We start from the raw sequence: 11658 nt of genomic DNA, 5'->3' as shown, positions 1-11658 counted from the left end.
GAAGTTCTTCATCATCCCAAACAGAAACTCTGTACCCATTAAACAATAATTCCCCATTTCTCCCTTCCCCAACCCCTAGTAATTTCAATTATACTTTCTTTCTCCGTGAATTTTCCTTTTCTAGATACCTCATGTAAGGGGAACTATGCAACATTTGCCCTTTGGGGTCTTGTTTATTTCACTTAGCAGAATATTTTCAAGGTTAATCCATGTTATAGCATGCATCAGAATTTTCTTCCTTTTTAAGGCTGAATAACACTCCATTGTGTATATATTATTGTTTCATTTTTATGCATTATGTTCTAATCTACATAAACACTATTTTTATACACAATATTAGGTGAATACCTAACCTAACTTACTAAATAAATAGCTTATCATGTCCCCCAATGTTTTGAAATTCTAACTTTATCTTATACTCCAATCACATGCATTCTCAATAAGGACAATATCACCCCAAGGGGTTCAAAATTGGTTCTTGGGGTACAAAAGAAAAATCCTACTCTTTGTATATATAAATCACAGATATACATGCAGTTCATTAAGAGATTCATATTATATTTATGGTGTTAAAATTTTACGGGAGGTGATGATCAGGGGGAAAAGCCTGAAAAGGCTCCTTTAGGGATAATAAGAAAAAAAAAAGTTTGAAACCCTTCCCTGTGCTACATTTCTACACTTATTTGTATGTTTTTCTGAATTTACTTTGCTCCATTTATGTGCCTGCCCCTGGACCAGAAATACTGCATTCTGTTGTTCTTATAATTCTGTTTATTTTCTTCCCAGAAAGTATGAGAATCTGAAGTCACCATGTTCATTTACTTGCTTACCTGTCTATGGCCTGTCTCCTTGGACTACGGTGACAGCCCCATGGGATCTGGGACCTTGTCCCATTCATCACTGCAGCCCTGTATTTTAAATGGTACCTGGCAGTAGGTGCCCACTAAATACTTTTTGGTTGAATCAATACATTTGTGTATGTAGTAGGCCAGATCCTAATTGCTCTTTTTCTTCAAAATTTTGGCTATTCTTGGGGCGCCTGGATGGCTCAGTTGGTTAAGCGTCTGACTTCGGCTCAGGTCACGATCTCACAGTTTGTGGATTCGAGCCCCACATCGGGCTCTGTGCTGACAGCTTGGAGCCTGGACGCTGCTTCTGATTCTGTCTCTCCCTCTCTCTCTGCCCCTCTCCTGCTCATGCTGTCTCTCTCTGTCTCTCACAAATAAATAAATGTAAAAAAAAAATTAAAAAAAAATTTTTTTGGCTATTCTCACCTGCTCACCCTTGGAAATAAGCTTCAGAATCATTCTAATAGGCTATACAAAATGAAAATGCTACCAAACGTCCCCAACCCCCAGAAAGTGGAGCTTCTTGTGGTAGAGATTCAGGGACTCTATTCCAAGGAACAGAGTGTTGAAAGGGGAAAATGGTAACTTTATAGCCAAGGAATCTGGCAGAAACCATCTTAACCAAGGGACAGAGGTTACCATCACCATGTGTGTATCACATAGTTGGATATTAGGTGATGAAAGAGGCACTTCCCCTCTGTCCTGGTCTCCTCCAAAACCTATCACCCCCCTCTCATCATGAGAAAACACCAGACAAACCTAAATTCACAATATTCTACAAAATAGTTGACTAATACCCTTCAAAACTGTCAGGTCATAAAAAACAAGGAAAACCTGAAATATGTCATAGTTCACAGGAGACTAAGGAAACATGATGAGCAAATGTGGAATCCTGGATTAGCTCCTGGAACATTAGTGGGAAGACCTCTTTAGTTTTTCAGATGTAAGGCATATATTTGAAATTATTATAATTGTTCCTTCAAATACCTATCATTATTTAGCTAGAAAATCTAGAACAAGATGTCTGATTTATTAAGAAATTTTGAAACATTATTTCCATAATAATAGTGTTAAACTTCAGAAATGATGTTGAATTTGATCAAATACCTTTTTAGAAAATATTAAGATGCTCATATTTTTTGCACTGCAGGTGTAATTTTTTTATTGTTATTAAAATATCCCTAAAATAACTCCTTCTAGGTGTAGCATATAATTCTTCGTAAAATACTAGAATTGATTTGTAAATATTTTATTTAGGATTTTAGCATCATTATTTAGCAGCAGCCAAGCCTGATCGCCCTACACAACCCGACCAGAGCCGTTGGGTGGTGAGTGGAAGTTGGGAACAGTACCGGGGTAAGCCGGGGAAGTCAGGGGGGAGTCACCGAGGCGCTAAAGTAACGCGGGATACAAGCCTGCGGACAGAGCCCTAGACCTAGAGCGCCCCGAGCTGCGCCGGAAGTGGCGTCACCGAGCCGGCGTCCCTCTCAGCCAATGGCCCCGGAATGCGCCGTCCGACGGTAACCCGCGCGGCACCTGCGGGGTAAAGGCGGACTGCCCTTAAGACGCAAGAAGAACCATCCTTCTACCTTATTACACGAGTTACCAAGGCAGTCTAGTCAGAGACAGGCATCTCTTCCCGCTTCCCTGCCTCCAGTTAACTTTGCTCAGTGTCACCGTGTTTTCAACCTGAGGGCCCCCACACGCCCTGCAGCTGCCCTCACTAAATATGGCTGACTTGGCGGAGCCTGAAAGCCGGAAGCGGGTGGGATGGGGAGAGCCGGCCGAGGGCGTGTCGGGGTGTGGCCTGGCTGCGGAGAGCTTGGGAGGGGCGTGGCCAACCGCCCCACCTGAGTTTGCAGTCAAAGGTTAACTTACTGTAGCCATCCGCATTCCTGCGGTTTCCAGGGGGGCGCGTCACCCGTGGCCCCGCCCCCGCCCAGATTTCTCGCTCTTGGGAGTTACCCGCTGAGTCTCTGGGATTTGGCCAGAGTTGGCTGCGGACCTCCAGTGCCTCGACGGTCTTTAGTGGAGATGGAGGGCGCCCAGGAGAATCCCGCAGAGTCTAGCTCCTCGGTCCTCAGGTCCGAAGAGCCTGCCAGGGGCCCAGAGGTGTTGCCTCAGGAGGAGTCGGAGAGCTGCTCCCGTTCCCTGGAGGCGGCCCCCAAGAAACTCTGTGGTTATTTAAATAAATTTGGCGGCAAAGGGCCCATCCGGGGTTGGAAATCCCGCTGGTTCTTCTACGACGAGAAGAAACGTCGCCTGTATTATTCACGGACCGCGCAGGATGCCAATCCCTTGGACAGCATCGACCTCTCCAGTGCGGTCTTTGACTGCAAGGCAGACGCCGAGGAGGGGACTTTTGAAATCAAGACTCCCAGCCGAATTATTACCCTGAAGGTAAATGGGGCAGTTTTTTTTTTTTTCCTTTTAAAGCCGGGATGAGTTCCCAGGGCACAGCCTGGCACGTGTGGGTGGTCACAGTAAATTTACTGGAACGAGTATTACAGACCCTGATCTCACCCAGTGAACCGTGGGTGCCCAGGATTTAGTGCATTCCAAGACGCATTTGCACCCATTTTCTCATTGAGCTCCCATAACAGGCAGGAATGATGTACCCACATTAGAATCAAGAAACAGAGTCTTGGAGAGATGAAGTAACCAGCCAGTTACTTCAGAGGTCAGGCATCTAGTGAGTGGTGTAACCCACACTTGAAATCCCTTAGTCTTTGTACCTCTCAGTACTGTTTCAAAACTTTTACTTTTTGGTGTGCCTTAACAATGCAGTTACATTAACTTTCTTACTTGGGGCCGAAGGATAGTAAAGATATGAGCTGTGCAGTCCTCTCAAGACAAGGACTCTGAATCACTTTTCTTGATATTTTGGCGGAGGGAATTGAATGCTGAGCAAACATTGGCAGGGATTGGGAGATAAAATACTTAGGTTTCACTGATCGGCCTAGAAGGTTCATACAGGCTTATCTCAATGTGTTTCACCATTAGTAGGTTTTGTTTTATTATCGTCTTTAACTGAGAATGCCTGAAACAGTGGTAAGGCCATATGCTTTGAAATCAGACAGGCTTGGATTCAAATTTTACATCAGCTACTATTAACTAGCTGTGTAACCCTGGGATAGTTACTTAATCTCCCAGAATCTAGGTAGTTTGTGAGATTTAAAACAAGATGTGTAAGCATCCAGGACCTACAAATTTAATTAATCCCAGCATCTAGAATACAGCCTAGCACCCGAGTGGGTGCTCCATAAATGTTTGTTTAATGAACCCACATGGTAATAGAACTGAGGTCCTAATGTTCATTTCCGGAGGAGTTGCCCCAGAACTTAAGTGGAAAGACAGATCTGGGTTAAGAATTCCAGGATTCACACACCCCAGAGAACAGTGTGCCAGGAAACAGCCTCCCCAACCCCACCCCGTCTTCCTGCTCCTTGACCCCCTCTTCCAGCCAACTGGGAATCTACTGAGCACCCTGTATGTAGCCCACAGCTTCAGTTCCCCTTTGATGGCTGGGCCTGGCCAGTGACCAGGCTGGGAAAATCAGACAAAATAATGCAAACCAGGAATTCCAGGCCAGGGAAGGCAGGCATTTTAGAGATCAGGTGGTTTACGGGTCATGTGTTTCCTCCCACAGGCTAACTGCTGTCTACAGAGTCTTGAACACATGGCTTTTACTGTTCCATTGATCTATGTGTGTGCCTGGCTCGGTGCTAAGCACCAGGGTATGGAGCCAAATCAGACCTGCCCCCTGGTTCTCAAACAGCTTAAGGTCTGGTGAGAGAACTCACAGGGGGCCTGGCACACACATGAAATGTTCCTTAGAGACGCCCTGATAAGTCTGTACCAGACAAGTATGGTGAACAGGAGGGTCAGTTCCACTGAGTGGAAGGGTCCATCCAGGAGCGCAGCACAGAGGGGATGACATCTGAGTCCTGAAAAAGGGATTCGGTTTTCTATGAACAGACAAGAGGAAGAAGGGCATTCCTGGCCGAGAGAGCCCCATGAGCAAAGACAAGAAACAGGATACAGCCCAGAGTGTCCAGGCAGATCACAGGAGCCTGGGGTACAGAGGGGCCCAAAAGATGGAGTGGGAGAGTGGAGGCCCAAGCGTGGGGCATTTGTGAGGTAGGCCTGGGAGCTTGGACTTTGTCCTATAGGTTGTGGGAGATTGTTGAAGAACTTTAAGCAAGGAAGCCCTGTGAGATTAGAATGTTTAGAAGGTTCAGTGTGGCTGTTGGGTAGAGAAAAAATGAGAAGGCAAGGTTGCTGAGCAGGGAGTCCATCTGGAGGTGATCGAGAGAGAATGGTGGCTGAGCTAGAGCTGTGACGGGGGAGGAAGACCGATGGGGGTGACTAGGGATGTGAGGGAGGAGGAACGCAAGGGAGGGGTGGCTGACTACTTAGTCGGGCCAGCCACGACCTAGGGAACCCAGGCTGGGGAGGCCGTAGGACACCCCTTTGGTAAACTCTTAAGTTCTAAGAGGATGGGGCCATGACATGAATAGTAGGTGCTCAATATACACTTGTCCAGTGAATTACTAAAATGAGGTATTTGGGTATGCGCTGGGAGCTTGTCAGCACAGGGTCATGGTGAAGCCCTGGGTAGCACTGAGGTCTCTTAGGGAGAGTGTATGGAAAGAGAAGACTGGTAGGCATCATTTTATCTCATGTGGCACCTCCTGACAGGCCTAGGTCCTCTCTCATGGAGCCCCTGGCCTCATGCACACATCATCTGTGGATCACTTAGAAGGGGGAGCTTTGCCCTGGTTGCCCATAGCCTGCTGCCTGCTGGTGTTCTCACCTGGCCTTGATTGTGGGCAACTCTGTGAAGTTCACCATCCACTCCCAGCGAGCTGCCCGGCTGCTGTGGCCCAGGTGATCTCAGCCCTTCTCTGTGTAAGCCACAGTCCCCTGGCCATAAATTGCCACAAAGCTCTGGTCTAAAAGGGGAGACCCGGGTTCCGGGACCAGCTCTACCACCACCTGCCTGGGCAACTTCAGAGCCTTAGTTTCTCCATCTGTTGAAGGCTGATCACTCCTGCCCTGCCTCCCTCCTGGAGGATCCAACAATGTAATAGATGTGAAAGTAGGTATTTGGACCATCCAGTGCTGGGAAATGAATGACCAGTATCAACCATTACCTTGTTTGGGGTGCCTGGAGGGTGCCACTATGTTGTTACTGTGTGCATATGGCTTTCCAGTCCCCAACCAAATCCATGATTTCAGTGCATCCCCAAAGCAGAGGAAGGATTCTCTCTGTTCCATAAAAAGTCAGTCTTTTAGGATTCTTGGACCCAATTCAAACATGGGGCATGGATCCCCCCACAACACCAAGCAATTCGCAGGCACCAGCTGGTGTCCTAGAATTCAACTTAATTCTAACACTGTCTACCCGGAGACAGCATCAGATCCCATGGGTTAAGGGCTCAGTCCTACGAGACTTCCCACCTCACTTCCACACCTCACTTCAGATGCCAGTCACAAGCCCCGGGCTGTTACTTGTGCTGCTGACAGCAGGCTACAAATTGGAGTTTCCAGTGACCTCCTCCTTAGGTTTGATTATTTTGCTAGAGGGGCTCCCAGAACCCCCAGGGTAACACTTATGTTTACCAGTTTATTAAAGGATATGATAAAGGATACCAATCAATAGCCAGATGAAGAAGTGTATTGGGCAAGGTATGGGGAAGGGGTAGGAGCTTCCATGCCCTCTCCAGCTATGCCACTCTCCCCACATCTCCATGTTCACCAACTCAAAAGCTCTCCAAACCCAGTCCTTTGGGTTTTTATGGAGGCTTCATTACATAGTCATGACTGACTAAGTCATTGGCTATTCTCTGGTTCAGCCTCTTTCTTTCTGGGGGTAGGGGTGGGACTGAAAGTTCCAAGCCTTGGGGCATCTCAGGGTGGCTCAATGGATTAAGCATCTGATTCTTGATCTCAGCTCAGGTCTTGATCTCAGGGCCCTGAGTTCAAGGTCTGAGTTGGGCTCTATGCAGGGTATAAAGCCTACTGAAAGTTCCAAGCCTCTAATCACATGTTTGGTTCTCCTGGCAACCAGTCCCCCTCATTAGGTTCCCTAAGGGCTTTCCAAGAGTTAACGTATGAACACAACAAAAGTCAGCTTTATCGCCCTTATCCCAGGAAGTTCCAAGGGCTTTAGGAGCTGTGAGCCAGAAACCATGGACAAAGATCAAATACATATGAGAAATATATCTGGGTCATTTGAATGATCAAATATACGTTTCTTATAAATCGCAATATCACAGTCAGTTAAGACATTGCGATGTTGCACAATGAGGTGCTGGGGCCCCACTCAGGTCAGAATTTCAAAGTTCTTTCCCTCTCTTATCCCCTCCAAATTCCTTTGTCCAGTGAGCACATTTTGAGCACCTCCAGTGTGTCTGGTACTATGCTGGGCATTTCACTTCCCTTACCTCATTTCATCCTCATAACTGCCCCAGGACATGAGTGGTATCTTCACCATAGTACAGATGGGAAAACTGAGACCCAGAAAGGTTAAGGAACCTGTAAGTTTGGGACTGATGCCTGATTCTCTTCTGGGGCCAAGAAGCAGGTGGTGTTTCAGAAGCAGGCACCCATCTGCAGTGATAGTTGTTTTCCCTGGGAGGGAGAGAGTCACTAAGCCTCCCATGACCTTCCTGCACCCCACACCCAGTGCCACGCTGAGGGCACAGGGCCATACCAATTAACCCCTGTGCTTCTCAGGCCGCCACCAAGCAAGTGATGCTGTACTGGCTGCAGCAGCTGCAGATGAAGCGCTGGGAGTTCCACAACAGCCCGCCTGCACCTCCCGTCGTCCCTGATGCCACCCTGGCTGGGAATGGGCCCGCCCTGCGCCTCGAGCTAGGTACCCAGTGGGTTCGCCTCCTGCACACACACCCAGGGGTCTTGGTGACCAAGCCTTTCCCCTCCTGTTGGGAGTGAGTGGGAGGAGCCTCTGCTAAAGAAGCAAAGAGCCAGGGATGTGACTCAGGATCAGTTAGGGCACAGTGTAGTGTCAAGGGCAAGAATACGGGCCCTGAGGCCAGGACGTCTGGGTTCAAATCCTAATCCTGTGTGGTCTTAAAAGTCAGTTGCTTGATCTTCCTGAGCTTCCGTTTCCTTCCGTATAAAATGAGCGTGATAAACTATACCTACTTCTTAGGGTTGTTATGAAAATCAAATGAGTCCATACACCTTAAGTGGTTGGAAGCATGCCACACGTTGTCAGAGCGCAATAAGCGTCAGCTACTGTTACGATGACCGCCATGGGAAGGTCCGAAGAAATGAGACTCTCACGGGGTTGCTGTGCAGAAGGGTAATGAGAACACGCAGTTATTGTTGCTGCCTCCTACACAAATGCTTCTGTGTGTGCGTTGGGTAGGTCAGTGATTTTACCCGTAGTATTCCCTTAAGGCGGAATCCTTCACCTCCACGTGGCCTACAAAGGAAGTTGCTTGATCCCAAATCCTAGAACATCCAAGTATGGAGGAGTCCTGGAGATCACACCCTCCCACCCCCACGCTGCAGCCAGCCATATGGTTGGCAGGTAGAGAATCAGGACAGACCACCCCCAGCTGCCCCTGTAAGGGCTCGGAGCCTTGTCCCAGCTCAGAGCTGCAGCATGTCTGTAACGCCTCATCCTCGGTTAGCAGGGAGACCGAATAGGCGAGGGCGCGACTTGTGGCCAGGCACCTCTAGAACTCTGTACCCAAGTGTTTTCCGTGTCCCAAACCGAGCTCTTCTGCCCTTGACCATCTGCTCCCCCAGTTTCTTTCCCGTCGTTAAATGGCCTTTTATTCACCCGGCTGTCCGGTAACAGGGCGCTGCCCTTGCCCCTTCGGCAGTCTGGGCTGGCCAGGCCGGTGGGTCACCATGTTGGCCGTGTCCACCCTCTGGTGTCCGCACCAGGCCGGCCCCTCCTCGCTGCTGTACCTTGGCTCTGGCCTCATAGCCCCTGGCTGGAAAACCACAGTAGCCTCCTCACCCGTGCCCGTGAACCGGCCCGCCACCTCAGACCCATCCTCCCCACTGCAGGCCGAGCGGACTTTCTAAAGTGAGCGCTGGAGCCCCCCCACCTGTGACCGAGGCCCAGCTTTTTAGCCCGGTGCCTAGGGCTCATCCTCCCTCGGCTCACCTCTGCCTGCTCCCCCAGTGCCCGCCTCACGCCGTGTGCGCTTCAGCAGCACCAGAAGCTTGTCTGCCTGGCAAATTCCCGCTTATTCTTCATAGCCACGCTCCAGTGTCGCCTCCTACTCCTGCCAGGCTCCCCTTAGAAGCCTCCCAGTGCTAGGCTGGCTGGACTCTGTATGAGCCCTCGACGCTTTTTTCGCATGGTTCTAACAAGGCCTGTCACGCTGTGTTCTCCTTACAGCATCCTTGTAGGTCCCTGCCCTCGGGTGGGGACCATATCTTTGTCACTTGTGTCCCAGTACCAGGTGCCCTACCTGGCACATTGGATATTTGTGAACGATTGCATTGGATTCCATAATTAAATGAGGAAAGGAAGGTAAAGCCCTTAGACTAATGCCAGGCACACAGTAAGTGCTCAATACATAGTAACTGTTCTAATAACTTGTTGTTATATGTGTATGTGTACATTACTACTCTTAACATAACTGCTCTTTTCAGTTGTTAATAGTAATTATCAGTCATTTCTTCCGAGAACCTTCCGGGTGTTTCATGTGAGTAAGGGCTTTCTCTGGGGAAGCGTTTGTTTGTGCGTCTGCACTTGCAACCCACCCTCTCTCCGCCAGAGAGCCAGACAGCCCCGGCTGGTGTGGGAAACTGCAGCCTGAGTTGGCACAATTGGCCGAGATCAGCCTCAGATTTGCAGTGACAAGAAACCCTCCTGATGACAGAATTCTGGTGTGTCCGGAACTGAAATTGGAACTGAACTGGCTTTGGGATCCCACAGGTTCTTCTGCTGTGCTGAATCCTTTCCAGGTTCTTGAATTCTGTGGCTTTGGTTTACTACATTTAGTGAGCCTCTCCGGGGCCAGCTCCTACTGGAGACGTGGCGGGGGGCCGGGGGGTGGAGGAGGGAGAGAGCAGTTGTCATAATGACCAGGACACCAGTCTCCCAAGGAGGACCCTGGTAGGAGATGCAGGAAGCTGGGATGTGGGCCTTTACCCTCTGGATCATGTCCCCTGCGAACCTTTCCCGGCCCACCCAGAAGGACATTTGTGGAGCTGTGAGCGACCTGGATTTGCTGTCTGGAGCAGGTTGCCCCACAGCCGGTCCCCACCCTTTCTGGGAGGAAGCAGAGCCGGCTCCGGGACACTGAAAGCCAACTGACTCACATCTGCCTTTGAGTCACAGACACTTCATCTGGTAAAAAGTGTCCTATCACTGCTGTTGAGCAATCTGCAAGGCACGTTGTCTGCAGCTTTTAAGCGTTTACACCATTATTTCATGCTTTACCTAAACGTTGGTCTCCACAAGAGCTGAGAAAGATCAAGGGCAAACCAGCAGATTAATGATAATATGTTGCCAAAGTAGGACACGATTTACACAAAATAGCACTTAGGTAAGAATATATTGTTGTAAAAACATGCATACCACTTACACCGTTTCTAACACTTTACGTGTTTCTTTCATGTCATCTAATCCTCACATCAATCTTATGAGGTAGTGTTGTACCCATTTTACAGAAGAAGAAACTGAGGCCCCCAGAGGCCAGTGGACCTACCTGGTCAAGGTAGCAGAGCAAGAAAATGTCCGCACTGAAATTTGAACCCGAATCTGCAGGCTCATAACCCCCTCCTTATGCCGAGGAGGCCACCACCATGTCCAGGGCCCTGCAGGGAAGTGACTGGCTGGCCCAGGCCCTTTGGTTGGGCAGTGACCTCCTACTGGTGGTGGAGCAGCCCCTGCAGCTCAGGCAAAGGGAGAATTCGGATGAACGCTGCTGAGAATTCCTTGTGCGGCCTTGGAGAGAGGCCCAGAGGCCCCAGACCAATCCTCTTACCCACAGGAAGTGCTAACCTTCACTGTGACATCACTGTCACGTGCCACCCATCTCTCAAACACCTCCTCGCGCTGGGGGCCTTCCCACTGGGCCTTCCCGGGCAGCCCCTCTCATCTTGGAACCGTCCGCCTGCCACAAAACCTGCTCTGACAAGCCACGTGGTTTTAGTGGACAAGCAAGGAACTGTGTTTGAGTGCGTGGCTCTGCTACCGGCTGTGTGACCCTGGCCACGAAAATCCTCCTGAGCCACTGTTTCCTCACTGGCGAATCCAGCCAGTGGGTGACATTCACCCCCAAGGCTTAGTTCGTGTGGCCTCAGGGTGGATTTAGGGCCAAAGGTGGACATTAAAGGAGAACAGATATTGGCAGTTAGGGAAGTACTTGCCAAGACATTAAAAATCTTAGGCAAATTGTACATTTTTTGTTTCTTCTGCATGAGGGAGATTAAAGATGGTTAAAGTATTGATAAACAAGAAAACCGTAATTATTTTGAATCAGCTCAAAGTCTGGATTAAAGACTACTTTTGAAAGATGCAAGTCCATGGGGCGCCTGGGTGGCTCAGTTGGTTAAGCGGCCGGCTTTGGCTCAGGTCACGATCTCACAGTCTGTGAGTTCGAGCCCCGTGTCGGGCTCTGTGCTGACAGCTCAGAGCCTGGAGCCTGTTTCAGATTCTGTGTCTCCCTCTCTCTGACCCTCCCCCAATCATGCTCTGTCTCTCTCTGTCTCAAAAATAAATAAATGTTAAAAAAAAAAATTAAAAAAAAAAAAGAAAGATGCAAGTCCACAGAATGGGGCTTTTATGGTTTCCTAAATATTTTGATAT

General features: G+C 49.0%; 1 protein-coding gene across 3 annotated transcripts in view; it reads left to right on the top strand.

Annotated features, from left to right (window-relative positions):
- Positions 1-2598: 2598 nt before the first annotated feature.
- The window catches only part of TBC1D2 (TBC1 domain family member 2), a 56787-nt gene continuing 47727 nt past the window's right edge, over positions 2599-11658 (top strand). Inside the window, exons 1-2 of one of the 3 annotated variants that reach the window (XM_049627146.1) lie at positions 2599-3248; positions 7590-7731. In XM_049627146.1, the coding sequence (XP_049483103.1) occupies positions 2883-3248; positions 7590-7731 (508 nt within the window). In that variant the 5' untranslated portion in view covers positions 2599-2882. The remainder of the gene's footprint in view (positions 3249-7589; positions 7732-11658) is intronic. The other 2 variants (XM_049627138.1, XM_049627154.1) reach the window with 2 other exon arrangements.

Source organism: Panthera uncia, chromosome D4 (assembly GCF_023721935.1).
Source record: "Panthera uncia isolate 11264 chromosome D4, Puncia_PCG_1.0, whole genome shotgun sequence".
Taxonomy (NCBI): domain Eukaryota; kingdom Metazoa; phylum Chordata; class Mammalia; order Carnivora; family Felidae; genus Panthera; species Panthera uncia.
The sequence above is the reverse complement of the archived record's forward strand: the minus strand, read 5'-3'. Positions and strand labels throughout refer to the sequence as shown.